This window comes from Cnephaeus nilssonii (assembly GCF_951640355.1).
Source record: "Cnephaeus nilssonii genome assembly, chromosome: 6".
Classification (NCBI taxonomy): domain Eukaryota; kingdom Metazoa; phylum Chordata; class Mammalia; order Chiroptera; family Vespertilionidae; genus Cnephaeus; species Cnephaeus nilssonii.
In genome coordinates, this window is record NC_137077.1 from 78001637 (window position 1) to 78026078 (window position 24442).

At 38.4% G+C, this 24442-nt stretch overlaps 1 protein-coding gene across 1 annotated transcript; it reads right to left on the reverse strand.

Moving 5' to 3' along the window:
• Positions 1-5135: 5135 nt before the first annotated feature.
• Positions 5136-20392, reverse strand: TSPAN19 (tetraspanin 19; the record flags this gene model as incomplete). Its single annotated transcript, XM_079773839.1, has 8 exons — positions 5136-5204; positions 6390-6473; positions 7950-8093; positions 10069-10179; positions 12405-12479; positions 13608-13732; positions 20166-20238; positions 20327-20392. 8 exons carry the CDS (start codon positions 20390-20392, stop codon positions 5136-5138), a joined length of 747 nt encoding a protein of 248 aa, XP_079629965.1.
• Positions 20393-24442: the final 4050 nt, after the last annotated feature.

Below are 24442 nucleotides of genomic sequence, written 5' to 3' on the forward strand. Positions count from 1 at the left end.
ACTAATTAAATGCACAACCCTGGCCAGTTTGCTTAGTGGTTAGAGCGTTGGCCCGAGGACCAAAACGATATAGATTTGATTCCCAGTCAAAGGCACATGCCTTTGTTGCAGGTTCAGTCCTCAGCTCTGGTCAGGGCTCAAGCGGGAGGCAACCAATCAATGCGTCTCACATAGATGTTTCTCTCTTTCTGTCTCTCCCCCTCCCTTGCACTCTCTCAAAAAATCAATGGAAAAATATCCTCAGGTGAGGATTAAAAAAAAAAAAAGGCAATGGTATCATTACGTCTCTGAAGTATTACCCCTCTAAGATCAGAAAAAGGAAATAAAAGTATACAAGTACTTAACAAATATTGTAAACATTAAACACTTAGGGCTGTCTGACCCTATTTTTATTGTAATATTCTTTTAAAAATTGTTTCATTGAGATCCTTTTTTTAAATTTATTGTTTAAGGTATTGCAAATAGTAGTACATATGTCTCTTTTTTTCCCCCACTGACCTCCCCGCAGCCTCCTCTACCCCTGGCACTTGTCCTCATCCCCCCACCCCCAGTGTCTTGAGTCTGTTGAGTGTGCTTATATGCATGCATACAAGTCCTTCGGTTGATGTCTAACCCCCCCAGCCCGCCCCTACCTTCCCACTGCAGTTTGACAGAATGTTCAATGGTTCTTTACCTCTGTCTATTTTTGTTCAACAGTTTGTAATGTTCTTTATTATTGAGATCCTTTTAATGTTTTTACTTTGCCGACATCCCTCATTGAGGTTCCTGGAGAAAGAAGATGTGGGTGGCAGTGACTTATTGATTTAGCAGCTAATTACCAAACAAGTTTTGACAGTTTATATTTATGATAGCCTAATAAAATCAAAACCATTGAGTACAGTCAGCATCAGACAACCTAAGAGGGCAATTGGATTTTATCTGGTGACCTATTGAGTAATCTGTCATAAAGTTCATTAGCATCTGTTGGCCACCTACATTGTCAAGTACTGAACAAAGCTTTGGAGTTGCAAAGACGATTCAAAATATTCCTAACTTTGAGTTTTTTATAGACTAGTGGGGGGTACAGACACATAACAGATCCCTTCAGTAGGATTTTTGAAATTTTAAGTATTAACTTGAAATACCTTGCTTCTCTCAAATTCTGTCCCATATCCATAAGAGGTGACTCCATCCATCCAGTTACTAAGTCATCTTCAACTCCCCTTTTTCTCTTATATCTCTATGCTCAAACTATTGGCAAATTCTGATGACTGCACCAAAAATCATATATAGAATCGATCACTTCTCACCAACTCCACCTCTACTCTCTGGCCAAACCTATTCTCCTTCTTATCCAGATTATGAAATAAAAACCAATCTGTTTTCCCTGCTTCCATACTTGTGCCTTTTAAGTCTCTTTTTAACATGGCAGCAAGATTGCACCTACAAGCCCAATCTTGTCACTGGTACAAGACCTGCCAATTGCTTCTCATTTCACTCAGTAAAAACTAAAGCCTTGAGAGTGGCTGACAAGTGCCTACCAGACCTTTCCCCTCCCCCTGAACTTTTCATCTCAGCCTCCCAGTACCCAACCCTACTTCACTCTACCCACACTGGCTTCCTAACCCTTCCTTGAAGTCAACATGTTTACTTTTGTCTCTGATCCTTTCTTCCTCCCTAATTGCTGCTTCCTCTTGCTTACAGTGTACTTTCTTTTTATTCTGTCACTGCCTTTGTTTCTTTCTTTTTTTAAAAAAATATATTTTATTGATTTTCCACAGAGAGGAAGGGAGAGGGATAGAGAGCTAGAAACATCGATGAGAGAGAAACATCGACCAGCTGCCTCCTGCACACCCCGCACCGGGATGTGCCTGCAACCAATGCACATGCCCTTGACCGGAATCGAACCTGGGACCTTTCAGTCCGCAGACCGGTGCTATATCCACTGAGCCAAACCGGTTCCGGCTGCCTTTGTTTCTTTACTCAAAAGTCATTTTCTCTGGATGCCTTCTTTGCATATCCTATTTAAAACTACAATCCTCTTAGTCCCCTAAGATATTTTATTCTACTTCCTCACTTTTTTCTTTATAGCTCTTCCCATCATTTGATATATTAGTTTTGTTGTTTGACTCCCCTGACTTGAATGTAACCCCCATGAGGGCAATTTTTCTTTCATTTTGTTTTATTCACTACTAGAGGCCTGGTGCAAAAAATTTGTGCACGGCGGGGGGAGGGGGGGAGGCGGGGGCTGTGTGTGTGTGTGTGTGTGTGTGTGTGTCCCTCAGCCCAGCCTGCACCCTCTCAAGTCTGGGACCCCTTTTAGGCCCGATCCTGGTGGAATGAGACCTAAATGGGCAGTTGGACATCCTTCTCACAATCCAGGACTGCTGGCTCCCAACTGCTTGCCTGTCTGCCTGCCTTATTGCCCCTATCCACTTCTGCCTGCCAGCCTGATCAACCCCTAACCACTCCCCTGCCAGCCTGATCGACACCCAGCCTGATTGCCCCTAACTGCCCTCCCCTGCTGGCCTGGTCACCCCCAACTGCCCTCCCCTGCTGACCCAGTCACCCCTAACTTCCTTCCCATGCCAGCCTGGTTGCCCCTAACTGCCCTCCCCTGACGGCCCGGTCACCCCCAACTGTCCTTCCCTGCTGGCCTGAATGCTCACAACTGCTCTCCTCTGCTGACCATCTTGTGTCCACATGGGGGCGGCCATCTTGTGTATTGGAGTGATGGTCAATTTGCATATTACCTCTTTATTATATAGGATTGTTTCTCTAGCACCTAGAAAAGTGCTCAGCACATAGCAGTCACTCAATAATTGTTGAATGAATGGCTCTCCTTTTTGAAGCATTCTCTGATCCTCTAAGGCATACTTAGGCATACTCTTTCTGCGTGTCTAGAAAGAATATCACATATATTAAACAATTTTTCATGTCAAACTGTGTGAGTTTAACTATAGGGACAGGGCCAGCAAATGAATCACAGAGCCCAGTGCAAAATGTAAATGTGACATCCGTTGTTCCAAAATGATTAAAATGTCAAGATGGGAACTGCCAAGTACTAAACCAAGTGTGGAGCGCTTCTTAGGACAGGCTGTATGCCCCTGAAGCCAGCCCTGTGGTGGAATTATATATGTGGCTCTCCATCTTCATATCCTAACAGGGTGTAATGCTCCTGGCACAGAGCAGGTGCTCCATACAGGCTTGCTGACTGAATACACATATCCTTATCTAGAAGAATCTGAAAGTCTTGCACTTACATAGTACCATCACAAAATCACTCTAACTTTTGAAAACATAATGAAGATGAGGAGCCTGAAGCCAGTTAAATGTGTTTTTGTGAGTGATACGACAATTGAAGGGGAAGTAAGGAGTCGTTGTTGCCCTAAATTCTAAATTGAACGGTTCACTTCTGGTCCAGGTTGATTTTCAGAACTTACTTAGTTTTCTATTTCAAAAATTGAAAAAGCAAGTTAGAGAGAGATGATCCTGATCTATTCTATTTTATATTATCAAACAAGTCTTTATTTTATTCAAGGTGTACAGTATTGTCTTTCAAGACAATATTCTGTACAACCATAAAGGTGATAGATTCTATCAGTGGTGCATGTATTTTGTGAATTAACTATACTAACTTAAAATAGGCAATTTGGTATCAAGAGAAACTTTTTTGTTTCCTTGATGCAAAATCAAATATATATAATCAAATCTATAACATTTATGTGATTACCAGTAAGTCCACTTTCAACTCCCAAGTAGGAGACAGATTTTTTTTTTAAAGTCTTTTTTTAAAAAATATATTTTATTGATTTTTTACAGAGAGGAAGATAGAGGGATAGAGAGCTAGAAACATCGATGAGAGAGAAACATCGATCAGCTGCCTCTTTGCACACCCCCTACTGGGGATGTGCCCGCAACCAAGGAACATGCCCTTGACCGGAATCGAACCTGGGACCTTTCAGTCCGCAGGCCGACGCTCTATCCACTGAGCCAAACCGGTTTCGGCAGGAGACAGATTTTTGCTATCAGTGTTCTTGTTTAATGTTTTATAGAAAATAAGAATTTGAAAATGAGCTTTAAATCCCAAGATAATTTTCCTTAAAGAATATAAGGCATGTCTATTTGCAGGTCACTTTTGAGAAAATGGTAATTCTATTTTCTTTTCTGCTGACTTAAGAAAGTTCTACAGGTCTCTAAAATCTTCAATGTACTGAACATATAAATGAAAAGAGATATGATTGAATTAGTACATGAGTGTGAGCCCTCTACAGGGGTGGGAGCAATGTAGGATCTTCAGTTACTCTATCCTTTCTTCATTTTCTCAAGGTCAAGACTGCCTTTTGCTATAAAGGACAACGATAATATAAGAACAGCTCACATCTTTATAGTAGTTTTTATTTTTCAAAACAATGTTTTTTGTTCTCACACTATCATTTTTAAGAAAATAGAAAACTAGGTTATTTTTATTTCCTCCAGGGAATTGTACATACACACATTGAACAAAATTTAAAGAAAAAGAGAAGCAAATGAAGAGCAAGTAGAATATTGGAATTCAGAGATCATTTAGAATAGATTTTTTCCTACCACAGTTTAAAAACATTGTTATTTTAATATGATATTATTGCCACCAAAATATATTCAAATCTCTAAAATTTTAAGTTTATTATTAATTTGTAAGCATTATCAGAAGAAATAAATGATTAGTTCAGTAGAGATATATCATGAAGATTTTTAATCTTTCTTTTAAATTTCCTATAAATCAGCATCATTTTAAAATTTGCAAATGTAAGGTACATGCTATAATTGCTTAATATTTTCTATATAAGAAACTCAAAATATATGGTAGCATTTAACTACATTTTGATTTTAATATCTGTGATATCCCCTAAATTCAGAAAATAAGTCAAGGTAAAGTTCTAAACTGCAGAATATTTTGATATTTTGAAATATCTGATATGTTGAAAAACCAAATTAATAAAAAGTTCATGAAGTGATGTATTATAATTTCAAAAATTTTATGTTACATGTAACCAATGACTCCAATGACTCCTAAACATCACTAAAGTAATTCAGAACCTTTTTGGAATAAAACAATATATTGTGATTATTTTGCGAATTAACTGGTTTCTTCCAGGCAAATTAAAATCCAAAGATCACATTTCTGCAAATATTCTGTTCTTGATATGTCTGAAGAAAGAGACAGTTAATGAGATTTGCAAAACCTGGAAGAAAAGGAAACAATAGCAGATCAAAATGTAATCAATAAGAATAATTTACAATGTCAGCATTTACTGTGTAATCACTAAAATGCATACTGGAAAGGGAAAAAAGATCAAATAGAAAAGATCAAATAGCATGAGAAATTTCAGAGTAAGGTACATATGGTTGTGAATGAGAAGTCTGCAGAGAGAGTCTTCTAGAGTAACCTCGTCACCAAGCTCATTTATAGAGGGGACTAGAATGAATAGACTGTTAAATTTTAATTACATGGACTATCATTGGACTAGCTGCCTTGATGAATTGCTGATCTGTTTTTTGTTCATCTTTCTAACCATATCATCAATCTTACAAAACTGCCTCTTTTTGGCACAGGATTATGAAAAGTAGTGTGTAAAAGGTAGATAGTAAATGGAGCACAGATAACACACCCCCTCAGTCTTTCCTTACACTCCTCAGCTTGGACACAAAAGCATTTCAAAATAACTATGCTAATGCTTGTAAGAATGTCTTGGTTTGCCATCATTCAGCGATTACAACTGTCATCCTACTTTGGCCAAACTGTGCATTATATGTTCATTCCAATGTTATAGTCTGCACTGTAATAATCTGTCCACTTATAGTTTTCTTGAATCCATAGCCTTTACTTGCTTATCAATTGTCACTGAGACTGGAAAATGAAGTCTTGCTTCTAAATCTCAGCTCTGTAGCTGGCACCCTTCAGGTCATGAAATATGTCTATGTTGCTTCCACTGTATCTCTAATATCTAGTACAGTATCTGAATGACAGCAGATATTCACCACCCTTCAAATTATCTCAATGAATGAATGCGTCTATGAGTGAATAGATTTACTAATGTCAAACATCTGCCTAGATTTCAGAAGTTTGCCAACTTGCCAACATGGTGCTCTGGCTGCTGAGATAAGAAGTATTTTTTAAATATCACAAAGCAGTGAAATTATATGATACCGGCCCGTGTGACCCCTTATTAACAAACCCCACTGACTTAGCTGATTTAGGGATATCACCTCCAGCTGGACCTATCCCTCTCTTGGTGCTAACAGTCTCAAGATCCTGGCTCCTATTCGATTAACTTGTTTGATTAGGTCTCCATCTGTTTGTTCCATAGATTATTCTGTATTATTTATACTTAATATTTCTATCTTTAAACACAGGAACAAAACCTTACCTCTGAAAGCAAAAGTCCAAAGTTAATGCCAATTAATGATAAAGCATTAGCTTGATACCATGTGTTGATTTTATTTTCACAACCCTAAGGAAAAGAAAGTCACTTAAAATAACTTGGAGATTGACATAGTTTTATACGTAATTCTGTTACCAATAAGAAGAGACATAGAAATCAAACATTTAATAAAGTCTGAAAAACAAGTCAGTGTCTAACTGGAGACAAGGAATCCAGGAAGCTTCATATGATGACAGGACACCTTGCTTGCTACTTTTAAAGTTACTAAGATGTTGTCATGCAATTGAAATCAGAAATTTATTGTTTTAGAGGGATTTAACTGCAGACAAGTGTAACTTAATAGGGTATATAACTAGCACCTAAAATGATTAGTACCCAAATAGCAGAAGCTTCAAAAAAAAAATCCTCTAGCTCAGCCAGGTGTGGCCCAGCGGTTGAGTATCAACTCGGGAGCCAAGTGGTCACTGGTTCAATTCCCGGTCAGGGCATATGCCCGGGTTGTGGGCTCAATCCCCAGTGTGGGTGTGCAGGAGGCAGCCAATCAATGATTCTCTCTCATCATTGATGTTTCTATCTCTCTCTCCCTCTCCCTTCCTCGCTGAAATCAAGTAAAAATATATTAAAAAATTTTTTTAAATCCTCTATTTATCTATGAATAAATTATATAATTAAAAGATACATTTTAATGTTAGTAAATAAACTATACAAAGTATTAGAAGTTCTTGGGATGGAAATCTCTAGTTCATCAATATTCCATACCTGAAAATAGTCATTGCTCCAGGTGAACCTGTACTCTCAATTCTGCCAAATTTACCTGAATACCACTTTTGTCATTGCTGGGATCCCCTCCCTTCAGTTTCTGCCAATCTCCATACTCTTTAATACTGGTATGGCAGCCTCTCAACAAGAGTTGCCAATAGTGCCTCCTTCCTCTGCAAGGATTTGGAAAGGAAGGCTGAGGAGAAAGGTTGATGGCATCCCAAGTTCCAGTAGCACTTACCAGTAGATCACATACTCCCAGAAAGTTTACTTATTTATTATACTAGAAGCCTGATGCACGAAGATTCGTGCTTGAATGGGCTTTCCTTTCCTTTCCACTCAGGCCCTGGAGCAGCCTCTTTCTGCTCCAGCCCCGCCTTCCCACGCTGCCCAGAGGCCCTGTGAGACCCGGGGTGGGGCAGAACGCCTGTGTTGTTGCCATGGCAACAATGCAAGCATCCCACCTGCCCCCGTCACTCAGCCCCATGTGTATGCAAATTAACCGCCAGCTTTGTTGGGTTAATTTGCATATCACTCCTGATTGGCTGGTGGTGTAGGAGAGGTACAGTCAATTTACATGCTTGTCTATTATTAGGTAAGATACCTGAGATAGTACTGCAATCAACTAAATATGAGTTCAATTTAGATAAGTCACTGAAGAACCTAACCACCAGAAATAACATTGTCTTTATATAAAAATTGGCTCAGAATTCTAAATTGACTTGCAAAATAAAATTTTTAAAAAGGCACTGTAAAATATTTGCAGCAGCTTTGACTTATCTTTACCTCTAAGTAAGTTGCATTCAATGGCTCATCACAAAACCACTTTCTTAATGTAGAATTCGTGCAAGAACATGGTACCTGTTCTGAATTTTCTTTATTCTCATTCTTTACCCAATCTGTGTAATTGTGTTGGCCACAACACTGCAACTAAGAAAAAGATTTTATGAATTTTACCATAAAATATTCAAAATGCAGTTAATTATATAATGCCCATACACATAAAGTGTTTTCATGATAAATTTATTCTCTGTTAAAATGTAGTGAATTAAGTAAAGTAAGTACACATTTGTTTAATCTATTACATTGTTGCTGCTATTGTTGATGTCAGCAAGAGGTAAAGATCTCTACTTGATAAGTGGACTATGTTTGGCTGAAATTGTTATATCTGAATTTATTTATAGGAGTCCAGAATGAAAGGTATGCTTGATTTACCAAATCCACAACCATGTTTCAGGCCAGAACATAGAAGAAAGAATCCTCTTTTGAACTATAGCAGTTATCTTTCTTTATATTTATCCCCACTATGCTGCCATATGTGTTTAATATACATTTAGAGGGTTAATCTACTTTCTTTAGGATTAATGTGAGATGTTAACTTTCAATTTTGTATTGTGTGAAAAACTGCAAAAAAGAACCAAAAAGATAATAAGGAAGATAGTCATAGAGATGATCAAACATCTAATAAATGCCTCATTTCCTATCCTATTGAGTTGGGAGGATGTGAAAAAAATCAGTTTATATATTTGACACCTAGAAAACAAGAGAAGGTTAAAGTGAATATTTCCTTGTTTTCTAAACTTGTTATTGAAAGTTATAGCATCAGTATTGTCTATGTCATAATATGTACCAACAATTTTGACAAGAACTTGGGAATGTTGAATGAGTATAATAGTGCTTTAGAGCTTGGATATTAAAAGTTAGTTAAATCAATCAAGCCTACGTATAATATACCAATTATATCCATGGTTAGGAACTTTAAGCTGAATTCTCATTAATGATAGCAATGTCATACATAGAATTGTTTTCCCGTTTATCAGTTTATGACCATAAAAAAAAAAAAAGGTTGTAATGCAATCTGGAAATGGAATACCTCTACAGTTCACATACATCAGAGAAAACATATGCAGAATAAAACATTTATAATTACATTTCAATTCTTCTAAGATGCGTTTTGTTTAGTAAGGGTACTAAAAATAATGAACTATTCCTATGTGAGGCATCTACAGTGGCAGTTAAGAATACAAAATCTAGTGCTGGATTGTCTGGGACTGGATGTTGGCTCTGCCACTTATTCATTGGGTGACGCTGGCTGGGTTACTGAATCTCTCTGTCCTCCATCTATAAAATGAGAATGATAGTTTGACCTCATTGGTTGGGAGGATTAAGTGAGTTAATACATGCAAAGCACTTACAAAAGGAACTGGTACTATGTAAATGTTTGCTACTTTCTTTATCAAGCACTTATTATGCTACACTCCAGGTGCTGATCTCTTCCTGTAAATTATTTGGCTGACCATACCAATTCCCTTCACTGCCCAGAAATAGCTGACCTGTTCAATAATAACCCTAACAACATTAGCTAATAAGTATTAGCTGCTTACTATGTTCCAGATCTAAGGATTTCTAAATATTCTCTATGTTACTTCATTTATTCCTGCCAACTAGAGGTAGGAGTTATTCTGCCCATTTTACTAATATGAAATGTGAAGTTAAGAAAATTACTTGTCCAGGATCACAAAGCTACTGTGGCAATCCAAACATGCAGGCTCAAATGGGAGCCATCGTGCTACTCTGCTCCTAGCTAGGACTGTGCTCACACTTACCTCCCAAGGGTGCAGGAGGACTAATGACCCTACTTGGCAAAGACCACCAACACTTTTCTAGGGAAACCAGGTTAAAATGCACATCACTTAACCCAGAAAAGGAGCTGTAAATAACAAAAGGAAGATACAACTAAGATCTGTAAGTGGAGACAATGTGATTGTTCCCATTTTGTTTTGGAAGAAATAAAAGAATGTCTCATTTCTCAGTCCCTATCCTCTACCCTTCCCTCTATTCCTCTCTATCCTACAGTGATCACCTCTGACATCTAATTTTTAGTTTTATGCTAATTTTATCTTACTGTTTTCTGTAAAGCATTCAGAATAGTCCACTTAAGTATGTCTTCAGGCACATCTTTAGATCCATACTGAGAAATGACTAAATCAATTTCATTATGCCATACTTGGTGAACCTGTTGAAAATTGGATAAAAAGTGAAATTTTGATGGGAACTTTCCTTATGTCTCCTCATAAAAGGGTATTCAAAGTTAGTTTTTTGTTTTCTGCTTATGTCTAAAAGCTTTTTTTCTTCCTTATACCTATTTTTAGCAATTTCAGTGAGTACTGATGTATTTGGTTTTACTTAAGCATTCAAAAGTTCATGACTTTCATAACTAATCTCTAATTTGGTCCTCAAAAATGCCAAAACTTACAAAGAACAGATACTATTCCCATTTTATGAACAAAAAGACAGATACTCAGAGAATTTAATTATTTGCTTTGTTTACATGAATAAGGAAGAGGAGCTGAGACGTCTATACTCTGAGTAGCCAGATAATTATGATCTCTGAATGCATAATAATCTGGCCATTCAGTGTATATCCTATATAATAAAAGGCTAATATGCAAATTGTCCCCTCGACCAGGAGTTTGACCAGCAGGCAGGCCGGCCAGTTCACTGTCCCTCAGACAGTTGGAGGGCCAGACTATAGTTTAAAAAAAACTATGAACAAATTCCTATGCACACTGCACATATCTTATTTTGAAGTAAAAAAACAAAATGGCAAAAACACCCGCATGTGGCCCACGGGCCGTAGTTTGAGGACGCCTGCTCTAGGAGGATCAATAATATAATGCCTAGAACATGCTTATCACAGTCTCTGGCTCATGGTAGTTATTATCAAACTAGAGGCCTGGTGCATGAAATTCATGCATGGGTAGGGTCCCTAGGCCTGGTCAGCGATCAGGGCCTTTCAGCTGCCAGCCTGGACCTCCCTTTGTTTCATGCCGCCCCCTGGTGGTCAGCGCACATCATTGTGGTCATAATGAGCGATCAAACTTCCGGTCTCCCAGTGGAACTCCCAAAGGGACACTTTGCATATTAGCTTTTTATATATATAGATGATTTTTATTATTCATAAAGTAGATAGAGAAAAGTATGTGAATAATAATTAAGTAAATATGGGTGAGAGTGATACACTATATTTATGTGTTAGGGTTTCTTAAGTATTATACTATATTCAGGTTTTATCACTAGTTCTATCACTAGTTAGAAGCTTATTGGTTGGGAACTAGTGTTTTTCCACCAAAGCAGCTTTACAGAACTTACCTGCTGTACACACACACACACACACACACACACACACACACACACACACACATTTTGGATGTAGAGAGAAGAAATTTTAGCTACAAATGCCAGGCCATTAACAACAGGCCCTGAGTGGTTAGATACGCAGGGTAGATGCTAAGTATAAGATAGCTAATAAAGGTGGAGGGCAATGGTATCCTAAAGGAAGATTTTGTTGGGTTTGGCCATTACATAGGTGCCTACATATAGAGATAATTTGAATGCTAGGAAGCAAGGAATTAATCAAGAGCTCATTTAAAATTAATGAAGGGGAGGAAGAGGACTCTTGAGTAGCTACTCTATGACAGGAACTTTGAAAATTGTCAGTTTCTCTGTAAGGTAAATAGGCATTAACCAGAGGATACAGATGAAGACTAGGCTGCAGGCTATTAAGTATCTAGTCATATGCAAATCTGTATGACTTCAAGTCCATGCTCTTTTTACTATAGGACAATTCCACTAATACAAAGACAGCCCGACTACCCTGAAACAGATATTTCTTGAAGGATTAAAAGTAACCTTAGGCTGTAATAGGTAGGTTTTGTTATGAAAAGTTTCTTCATGCAATTTATTATGTGTTATTTTGAACTTACCTAATTAATTTAACTATCTTACTCATGGCCATACTGTTGCAAAATACATGAATTATTCAGTCTATCTTTTTTTTTCCAGTCTACTTAATGAAATTATTAAATTTTAAATGAATAAATGTTGAAAATATTTCCTTATAGAAGAATATATAGTAAAGTGATTGGGTCAGCAGTGGTAGCCAGGGTGGGCTGGGGGCCCAATTTTGGATTTTTCCACACTCAGCACATTTCCCACACATTCTTTATTATTTGTACATTCTCAGTCTTCTGCAAGCAGAGTAAAAGACAAGTTCCCAAATCCACCCTTCCCATCTGACACCTGGCCCCTTCCTGTACAGAATTCTAGTACTTTCATTGACTCTTTTTATCTCCAAAGACATTTACTTTTAGCTTTTAATATAGGCTTATAGGTCTCAAAAATCTAATGTATTCAATTTTCTTTAGATTTTTTTTTAAAAAAAGGCTGATCTTTCCATACCTCCTCTTTCTTTGTGAAGATGAGTGCTGAAAGTACAACCTGAACACCAAGGGCCCACATTAACAGTACTGCATACTAAAACAGAAGAAAAATAGAGATGACAACTATGCTTTTAACATATTTTTAGATGCTACAATGATGGGAAAGTGTACACCATATGAAATACTCAGTCTTAAAATACACATAGGTATTGCTGAAGTTTCCGGTTCTCATATACAATATCAAAATTATTCAAACAAAACAGCAAAAGAAAAAAATATCAATGAGCATTTGGATAAGAGCAAGAGAGAAGGAAGTGATAGAACCCTCACAGATTATGTGGTCTAAGGAGATGTTGTTGATACCATCTTCATTCAGATCTAAAACCGTCACAGAAGGAAATTCAATTAGTCAGTTCCCTTGACCAGAGTAGACTGAAAATCAGTGTCTAGAGTGACCATCCAGACCTTTAGTGCTACATGAAAAGTATTTCTGCATTCTTCCCAGCAAGACACAATCACTGCAGTTAAATTTATTATTTATCTTCTTGACAGGAGAATGCCTGTGAATTAAAATTAATTAGATTTAAAAGAAATGTTAAACACTATAGTCCATCTAAGTGTGTTAGTTGTGATCTATAGCTACCATATGTATGGTAAATGGCTCATGTTCGGTTTATATTCCTGATTGTAATTTATCTTTTCTTGTTAGGTCTTGGGAGAGAGAATACTAGCCAGAGGCTAGAGTTTGCTCTTCTCAGCAGTTACATTTCTCTTTGTTAAATAATAAATTTTTATCTCAGTTATAAGTCAGTTTCCTACATGGCATGCGCACAAGAGAAAATGTGCTGACCACAGGATGTGTTTCCTTTTGCATGCTAAGCTACAATGCTTGTTGACTTGAATATACTTTATACTGATATTAGTCTTCATATTCCTACGTTAGTTAATTGTAGTTCACCTTAAAAAACAGATCCCTTTTGACTTTGTACTAAAAATTAATATGTAAGTGCACAAGTATTGAAGTACAGATTTGATCCATGAAAAACTCTCCCCTCAAATTCTACCTAGAGCACTTTCTTGGAAGGGGTGGATTTAGTTGCCTTATGCCCAAGAGAACACTGTACTGAAATGCTGTGATAACATAAATCATTCAGTTCAATTTTGTGACTTGGACATTCAAAATCAAAGATATACTTTCAGGCTATTGAAATGAAATACATACCAGAATTAGGAGCCATCTGACTTCATATTGAATTCCCAAATAACCCAAGAGAAAAAGAAGAACAATAGCTGATCCAGTTCCAATCAAAATTCCAAAAATATATACTATCAAGTGATTACTTTCATCTGTGGAAATAATAAAATAACTTATTATTAAGTAATATTTGTTTTCTATTTAGTAATAAATGCAGCAACCCAAATTTTCTCTAAGCAGCTGTTGCCAAACTACTAGGATTCTTTCTCACTCTTTTAAAAACTTTTTTCTAGACCCTCTTACTTACTTACAGAAACAACTTTTCTTCTTTTAATGGCATGATGGAGAATTTCTTCAGTTTCTGAAGAAATCTTTACCTTTGCCTTATCTTAATTAACTTCCATAAAAATAAGCATTTTTTTTCTAATGAATGGAGTTTTTAGGGGTAAAATAGGCAGATTTAGGAAGTTTTAGGAATTAGGGGGTCCATGGGGGAGAACCAAACTGCAGGGCTGCAAAAGCTGGGAGCAGCCAGAAGGTACACATTTACAGAATAAAGGGAGAGGAATCCACTCACTCACAGAATAAAGAGGAAAGCCACAGGGAATAGAAAAACAAAAGGGAGAAAAAGAGGGGAACCCCACTGTGGGGTTTGAGCTCTGAAGCTGCTCTAGTGACCAATCAGAGGGGATATCAGGACACAAAGAACTGCAGCCTTTATAAACCTTAAGAAAGAGGGACTTACTGGGTCTCTCTCCCCATCCCCATGTGGGACTCTGTGCTTGTTTCCCAATAAATTCCCACCTTTTCCTATACCACCTTTTGTCTGTGGCTTCATTCTTCAAATCCACCTGGATAAGAACCTGGGAAATCACTTTTGCATCCTGCCCAGAGGAAAAACCATGTGTTCCAGTTTAATTTTTGTGTTTCACTAAGATGAACTTTTCTACAACTAATGTACATTCAAATATGCATTTATTTATTTATTCATCAAAAAAATTTAAGTACCTAAATTATGTTCAAAAGCTACCCTGAGTTTATTGCTAATATGGCCCTATTAAAGCTATATTTTATTCTCTCCACATCTAGATTGAGCTTTCTAGAGGGATATCCTATATAATAAAAGCCTAATATGCTAAGTGTCCAGTTGTCTGATTGTCCATTCAACCAATCAAAGTGTAATATGCTAATGATATGCTAAGTCCGCTGAACCACTGGCTATGATGTGCACTGACCATCAGGGGGCAGACAGTTGACCAGTCAACCAGTCGCTAAGACGTGCACTGACCACCAGAGGGCAGATGCTCTGACCAGTAGGTTACTGAGTGAGATGGGTCGGACATGCCCTGGAGCCCTCCCACAGTCCCTCCCCTGTTGGTCAAGCTCCTGTGTCCCTCCCCTGCCCCGATTGTGCACCGGTGGGGTTCCTTGGCCTGGCCTGCGCCCTCTCGCAATCTGTGTTGAGGGACCTGCCCCCCAGTGCATGAATTTCGTGCACCGGGCCTCAAAAGATTAACTGTTAAATGCTTAATGCTATGGCACAGACTGTAGAACACTAAATGCTTGGTAAATATTTGTTTAAAAGCAAGAAGAATAAATATATAAAATATGCCATAGGTTCTATGGCAGAGGCAGTTGTGTGCTGGAGCCACTTGCTCTGGCTCATGAGAGGCACTGCTGCCCTGGCCAGGTGGTTGGAGTGTCACCCATACACCAAAAAAGGTTGCAGATTTGATCCCCAGTCCAGGCAGGTATGAGAGGCAACTGGTTGATGTTTCTCTCTCATATAAATGTTTCTCTGCTTCTCTCTCTCTCTCTCTCTCTCTCTCTCTCTCTCTCTCTCTCTCTCTCAAAAATCAATAAAGCATATCCTCAGGTGAGGTGGGAAAAGGCAACTGTTAATTTTTTGAAAAATATGAAAGCCAACTCACTTCACATTGGCACTTTAAAACTGATCATTGTAGGATACAAGACACTGGGGGGCGGGGGGGGGGGTAAGGGCATGCGACAGGTGGTAGGGGAGGCTGGGGGAAGGCCAATGGGGGGGAAAAAGGAGATATATGTACTACTATATGTAATACTTTAAACAATAAAAAAATAAAAAAATAAATAAATAAAAAATAACAAAACCATAGTTCAAAAAAAAAAAACCCACAAAAATGCCGTATGAAGATAAAGGTGCTATATTAAAAGTATTACTAATATTAAAAGTCTTCCCAAAACACACTACCTCAAGTTTAAGCATCTCCATTAGAAAGCAGAAAAAAATAATAATAAAATGATGGATGAAAGCTGGAAAACAGGACTGACAAAAGTACACATTGAACATACAATAAAAATGTCAAAACTTACTGCTAAATCTGATCTCTTATATTAGCATACTTTGAAAAGATAAACACTTTTTTAATAACTATGCTGAATATAATCATACTTATTCCATATCTTTATCAACATTTTAGCTTTTAAAACTAAAATTCAAATGAGTTTATTTAGAATAGAAATTAAAAAATAAAATAAAACTGACCATAGTAGTAGTGGTTAAACCATAGAAATCAACAAATACCATCAATCAAAACTCTGCATCACAAAACCTGTTAAACATTTAGCAGCATACTTTTGGGTACAAGAGCACCTAATCCAGTAGGGGGTGGGGAGAAGGTAACACCCGAGTTTAGGCTTTAAATGACAATTAGAAATACCTACAGTGGAACAGTAGAAGCATTGGAGGCTCGGGACAGCGCATTGTGTGTGGGAAGCCCTGCTTGGCTGGTGCTTACTGTTTGAGGCTGGTGAGACTGGGGAGGTTCGGCAGGGGACACATAATGGACATGTTATGCGGTATTTTCTAGTCCTCTTCACCAGAATTAAAACCCATGAGGACAGGACCTTTATCTTTCTTGTATACAACTGTATCCTCAGCTCACAATAGCAACCAACATATAAAATATGCTCTATAAGCATATTTGTCATTTGAATAAATAATGGCAATGGGGAGCCAGAGAAAGGCTTTTCATGTTACATAGCTAAGTTTGCCTTTTAAATGAATTACTTCAGTGGCATTTGGAAGATGGCTGAGAAAGGAGATCAGAGCACAAGGCTATTAGAGGCTATTGCAGTGGCAAAAGACAGTTGAGGACTTTAGGTGACATGGTGTTATTACAGATGGAGAGGTGAGGGCAGAATACTTTAAAAATAGGTAAATTAATTGAAAGATGGGATAACAAAGGGGGGAGGGACCAACATTTCTTGCCTCAAAATGGTTATCTTCAATTCCACATCCTGAAACCATAATTGAGATTTTACTATTTTAAATACATGAATAAAGTGTGCAACTTTAGCCTTCCATCTTTAAATAGGAAAATCACTTGCCTTCTACTTCTCTTTTGCACATCTCACATCCTAGAAAGCAAACCTGGTGTTGAGCCAATCAAGGACAACTTTAGGAAATAGCAGAGCAACAATATGGAAAGAACTGGGGTTTCTGAATGACGCAGCAATCTCTCTCTGATTTGTTACATTAAATATCCATTTTGTTTGAAAAAAACACCTTAAAGAATAAGTTTCTGGCTACCTTTGCAGGGGTTTTTCATAAGTAAGAACATTAGGGTTAATGAGAATTATGGTGGAGCTAGTGAGCGGCGGCGCCAGACCAAGGCATGTGCTGGTTGCTATCATCGGGGCAAGCCTCTGGTGGTTACTGAAAATTCTTTGCTCCCACATGCCACGGTCCCACCCGGCACTCTCACCTGTTCCTGGCACCGGCCCTGCTTGCATAATGTCAAGTCCAAAATGGAGGGGGAAAAGGAACAAAAAATGAGTTGCACATAATAACTACATTATTAAATTAGTGCTCTGCCCAGTGTCTGGCACAGTCAGTACTTCATAAGTGGAAGTGACTATTGTCATTATTATGGTGAAGGAAAAGAGAAATAGAAAGGTCCACCTAGCAATTTACTTACTCTGAGCAAATCCCTAATGCACTCAGACATCATGAATACTTTTCTATAAGCAAAGTATTATACAAAGAGGAGAGAATAAAGATACTAAGCACTTAGGAATAGCTGAAGTTTAGCTAAATTATTCAATACTTTGCAGCACTGTATTACATATTAAACCTTTTTATTTAGCTTTATTTTTTTTCTATAAACATGTTTTTTTCTTACTTGATATCCCTTAAGAAATAGGTTGGCTTTTATAGTAGATGGTTTTCCCATATAGTTAATAATTAACAGTGTTGTCCAGTAGAACTTAATGAAATGAAGGAAAAGTTCTACATCTGCTATATCCAATAAGGCCGACAATAGCCAATAGCCACATATGGTCATTGAGTACTTGAAATATCTCTTCCTTTCTGCCAACTGAGTATGTTTATATGAAAACTAGGGGCCCAGTGCATGAATTCATGCACCTTGAAAGGAACTATGGGCCGAGAGGCTATGGTAGGCACAGGGGCAGGTCTCAGCCCATCCTCTGGGCCCCCGCCTGGCCCCTCCCGCTGTGGCCCCCAGTCCCCTGTCTGCCGGCAGCCCTGCTCCCGCCGCTCCCACGCACTGACGGTGCCAGCCCCGCTCACACCCACTGATGGCGGGGAGCAATGGGGGCTGGCGCCAGCAGCGGGTACAAGTGGCGGCTACTGCCCCGATTGCCCCTCTGGAGCAGGGGGAGGTGGAAAAGCCTTCGGGGGCGATCAGGCTGGCAGCTGCTGCTCACACCCACTGATGGCGCTGAGTGATTGGGACCGGCGCTGTGCACCGGCAGTGGGTATGAGCCGGGCGGCTCCGGTGCTGGCTGCGGGTACAAGCAGGGCTGGTGCTGGCAGTGGGTGTGAACAGCAGCTCCGGCGCCATCAGCAGGTGCAAGCAGGGCCGGTGCCAGGAACAGGTGAGAGTGCTGGGTGGGACTGTGGCATGTGGGAGTAAAGAATTTTCAGTAACCACCAGAGGCTTGCCCCGATGATAGCAACCAGCACATGCCTTGGTCTGGCGCCGCCGCTCACTGGCTCCACCATCCCGCTGCAGCCAACATCCACCATGTTCTGCACAAGCCCCCTTGTGGTCAGCGCATGTCATAGCAACCGGTTGTTCTGCCATTTGGTCTATTTGCATATTAGCCTTTTATTATATAGGATAATCCTTAGGCTATTAAACTTCAGTCCAGAGTGACCACAGCATACCATGATATTAAAATAAGGACAATGTAAATATCTAACATTTTTAAATAAAGTTAAATGTATTCACTTACTGTATTCATATTTAGAAAATATTTAAGTATATATTTACATAAATATGTAAAAATAAAAAATATTATATGTTAAAATATATTTCATAAATATTGGAGACATGCACAAGATATCTTAACAAACACACTGGGGAAAGTATGGAGATGCATTTGGGCCTTTGCAAAAATCAGAGATGGATGATGTCTCTCTCTCTTTGGAATCTGACTCCTCTCACTTTTTTCTCCAGACCAGCTGTTGCTGTGCTTCAATTTATAAGATAAAATATGGCTGCTGATAGGTTCTGTGTTTCACAATCTTGGATACATTTTGACCTCAAGTTCAGAATTCTGTGGGAAATATTTGTATTGAACATTGTGTAAGTTTAAAGTGTACCATGTGTTGGCTTGGTACATTTATATACTACAAAGTGATTACTATAGTAGCCTTAACTAATGCCTTTAGCCTATCACATATTTATCATTTCTTTTTGTATTGTGAATAGTTAAGATTCAGTCTTTTAGTAACTTTGAATTATAATATAGTGTTGTTGACTATAATAACTATGTTGTGAATAAAATTGCCAGAATTTATTTATCTACTAATTATAAGTTTGTACCCTTAAACAATATATCTCTAATTCCACCACTCCTTAGCTCTGATAACTACCATTCTACTCTGTTTTTACAAAGTTTTTTTTTTAATTCTACATATAAGTCATATCATACAGTATTTGTCCTTCTCTGTCTGTCTATATCACTTAGTATAATATTTTCAAGGTCCATCCATTATGTCACAAATGGCAGAATATCCTTCTTTCTCATGGCTGAATAATATTCCCCTATCTATCTATCTATAATCTATCTATCTATCTATCTATCTATCTATCTATCTATCTATCTATCTATCATCTCCCATCTTCTTTATCCATTTATCCACCGATGGACACTTATGTTGTTTGTATAGGAAATATATTTTATTTCTAAACATGTGGTGATGAGAATAGATGGTAACTGAGGTTTAGAAGAGAATATTTAACTTGGGTAGTGAATCTATGTTGATCTCCATTATCTTTTCAAGTCTACCTTGTAAAGGTCCAGAGTTAGTAGAATAATTACAATCTTCCATTTCTCTCATTCCTCTTGTCCAAAATTCCTAGTTTTCTCTCTCAAAATTTTCTCTACTTTATGGTCTTGGATTTAAGTCCTGTCATTTAATAGGGTGTTTCTAAAACCAAATGACAAAGACCTTCAGAGAAAAAAAATGAATTTTAGAGAAGTACTGCCAGCTGCCGAATAAATCATGCATGCAATTGTTTAAAATGGAATGCCTTGTTTAATTCAGAGAGAAAAATGAAAATAGGTACATACTTAGAGCAGTGAAAAAATTATTTCTATCTAATAAAAGCCATGCAGCAAATCCCATGAGTAAAAGTCCAAGAACCTACAAAAAAGGTCAATGTGATTTTTAGTAATTGATAATAAAAATTCATTGCATTTTTTCTAGACTAAATAATTTTGAAGAATCTTACCAGGAAAGCTCCATTAATGAGGTTAAGAAAGTATTTTAAAATTAATGATTTGCTTTTCCTTAACATTCTTTTTCTCCCAAGATACTGATGATTCTGAAAAGATAAGCAAAACTTGTACTATAAACACTTGCCATAGTAACAACTTTAAATGATTCTGCTGACTAACATTTGTACATTTTCCTTCTCATATCAGTGGTCAATATCACATTCCCTTCTGCCCTCTAAATATAAGAACATATTGACGTTATCTTGAAACCGTACCTGTCTTTCTCTATCTGCATTTTTTGGCTAGACAGTTGAGACCAAGAGGAATTTTTAAAATATGTCAATAGCTGCTTTACTCAACTATTTGCAATTTTCATAAAGTAAAATATTTTATTTGGTTTCCAGTCTTAACACTCTTTTCTCTTTTCCTTTATCTCTTCACTATAGGCCTGGTGCATGAAATCCATGCATGGGGGTGGTTACTTCAGCCCAGCCTGAACCCTCTCCAATCTGGGACCCCTTGGGGGATGTCCGACTGCTGGTTTAGGCCTGACCCAATGATCGGGCCTAAACCGGCAGTCGGACATCCCTCTCACAATCCTGGACCGCTGGCTCCTAATTGCTCACTTGCCTGCCTGCCTGGTAGCCCCTAACTGCCCCCCCCCCCCCACCGCCAGCCTGATTGCCCCTCACTGCCTCTGCATACCAGCCTGATCACCCCTAACTGCCCCCCACTGCTGGCCAGGTCTCCCCCAACTGCCCCCTCCCTGCCTACCCGGTCACCCCCAACTGCCCTCCCCTGCCAACCCAGTCGCCTCTAACTGCCCTCCCCTGTTGACCTGGTCCTCCCTGCAACTGCCCTCCCTTGCAGGCCTGGTCCCCCCCCAACTGCCCTCTCTCCCCTGCTGGCCCAGTTGCCCCCAACTGCCCTCCCCTGCAGGCCTGGCTCCGCCCCAACTGTCCTCCCTCCCCTGCTGGCCCAGTCACCCCCAACTGCCCTCCCCTGCCGGCCATCTTGTGGTGGCCATCTTTGACCACATGGGGATGGCCATCTTTGACCACATGGGGCAGCCATCTTGTGCGAGGGTGTGAAGGTCAATTTGCATATTACCTCTTTATTATATAGGATGTCCTTACTCTTTCCCAGAATAAAGTCAGCTCCTCTTGAGGTCTTGCTGGCCTGACCTCAATTTTTGCCTATTGTCTTCTTTACATGTCTTTCTTCCTATGCAGTCTCTGAGGTCTTTATGTGAAGAGAATAGGTCTTGTATACCATTATAACTCCATAGTTTAGCACATAGTAGGTACTCAGCAGATATCTGTTGAATGAATGAATAGATTAAATTATTTAATTTGTCTATATTAGGGTACACAGTATAAGGAAAGGAACTAACTTAAGGTTGTTTTAACTAAATTTTTCCCCATGCCAATTTTCCTAAAATGTCTATGAAAAAAACCAACACCCAATTTGTTGTTGTTATTGTTGTTGCTTTATTACATATCAATGTTTTAAAATTTTCTGACATGTTTACGAATTTGGACTTTTTTTAAAAAGCATACTTTTACAAAATGAGAAGATAATAAAAACAGGTTCTTACAGAAACTGATAGAAGAAATTTCTAAATGCTGTTACATGGTATAGACGTAAAAAAAAAAAAGTGAGAATTCAACACTCTCAAAGACAGCCAATTTGGTAAGGAAGATGTTCACAGTAACTTCAAAACAGCAGTGTGTTAGTCCATTTGGTCTACTAAAACAAAATACCACAGACTAGGAAGCTTATAAGTAAAAAAAAAAAAAAAAATTATCATAGTTCTGGAGGCCAGAAGTCAAGATCAGGGTGCCAGTATGGCTGGGTGAGACCCCTCTTCCAGGTCTCAAACTTCTTGTATCTTCATATGGTGAAAGGGGCTAGAGTACAATGTGGGATCTCTTTTATAAGAGCACCACTCCCATTCATCACCTCCTAAAGGTCCCATCTTCTAACACCATCACAGTGGGTATATGGATTGCAACGTGAATTTGGGGGACGCACACATTTAGACCACAGCAAGGAGTTCATGTGAAAGAGCTAGAACACGGAAAACAGTGTGTCTAAGCAACGAATCAAGGAAGCCCACAGTCATGTTTGCACAGAATAGTAAGAGGAGATGTCATGTGCTGATCTGTCCACAAGCCCCACATACTGGAAACCATGTCAATGAAAATGTAGATGTGCAAACACAAAGACACACAACAAGTCAGTGCAGATCCTATTTAAATGTTTGTAGCATGAATGATCTATATTTTCTATCGCTGTAGGCAAATAATTTGTTTTTAACTTTATCAAATACAGTCCTGGTGCGGTATTTCTTTTGTTCATTTCCTGATTAGTTTATCAATGGTCCAAGAGCAGGGGTGATTTTAATAGTATAAATGCTGTATGGAAGGATAATTTATAATATTTGACCTATTCATTGTGCCATTTTAATGAATTAATACTCTAATTGCTTTTATTATTGTTTTAAGTTCCAGGAGATAGGAACACAAAAATGTTTAAATAACAAAAACTGTCAAGAAGTCAAATATTAAAACCTGAAATATTTGTTGGGGTTGGAGGACAGGAATAAAGGGAACTGGGAAGTTTCAAAGAGGAGATGAATTTGAGATGATCCTTAAAAAATGACTAAGACAGTTAGATAAAAATGGGGTAGAGGTAGGAAGGTTTCAAGACAGATGGAAGAACACTGTGTCCACAAACTTTACAGTGAGGTGCATTGGGGCATGGGTCAGAGAGGCAAGAGATGAAAGGTAAGGCTAGAGAAATAAAGATTGTGAAAGATCGTGTATGCTCTGCTAAAATCTGCTTTTATTTTTTGAATATATTGGAGGACCATAATTCTGTCATCAGTGCAGAAGTCAAAGACAGGGAGACAATTTTCAAAGCTAACGCACTAGTTCATGAGAAATGAATGTGATCTGAACTGCAAGATGGTGGTGGAATAATTCCAGAATATGAGGGATCTAATAGGAAATAGAATTGCCAACACTTGGGTGTTAGAAAGAGGCCATGATGAAACTTGGCCCGGGTTTGTAGAGCTTAAATATGTAAACTATTAGCATTATCCCATACCCTAAAATGTCTCATTTCTACTGATTCCCTTGACCATCAAAATTTTGCAAATTCAGCACTAGTATGCTATCACTCTCAAAATTACTAATAAGGAAAGAAACTCAGAAAAGTAAAATGACTTGCTTGATACCACCCAGTTAATATGTGGCACAGCTGAGATTCAAACCCAGAGATATATACCATGTAAGTCATCATCTGTAAATGACCCTGATAATAGCACATACCTCATAGGGGTGTTGTGAAAACTTAATGAGATTATGTTTATAAAGCACTGAGCCCAGTGTCTGGCTAAATGCTAGCTATTAATCTCATTATACCACATTTTAGTATAGAAATATTAAGGTTATACAAGGGAGGTGGGCATGGGGATGGGAAATGGGAGGGGAACCGTGGGAAAGTGATGGACTCTGAAGCAGGTGGTCATGGCAGCTGCAGGAAGAGAGCACAAAGAGGCTAGAGAGGGAACCTGAAGGTTTGGGATAGTCTCTAAGTGGGAAAAGAGAAGCAGAGGTCTAAGGATCTAATACTTTGGTTTGCCTATTAAAAATATGATGGCTTGCCTCAGCCAGTTTGGCTCAGTGGATAGAGCCTTGGCCTGCGGACTGAAGGGTCCCAGGTTCAATTCTGGTCAAGGGCACATGCCCGGGTTGTGGGCTCAATCCCCAGTAGGGAGCATGCAGAAGGCAGCCAATCAATGATTCTCCTTCATCATTGATGTTTCTCTCTTTCTCCTTCCTTTCCTCTCTAAATTCAATAAAAACATATTAAAAATATATATATATGAATGCTCAATAATCATCTTTCAGAAAAAGAAAAAAAAACAAGCTAATACCTACTATGCAGTTATTTGAGTACTACAATGATATTCTGGCGTATTTAAATCACATCACTGCCATATGAAAAATAAGTCATCTGTTGAAGAATACTATCAATCTAAAGCCCACCATCAATTAATATCTTCAAATAAATCTTATTCTTATCAGATATCTGAGGAATAAACAGTTCTCTTTCATCTTTTC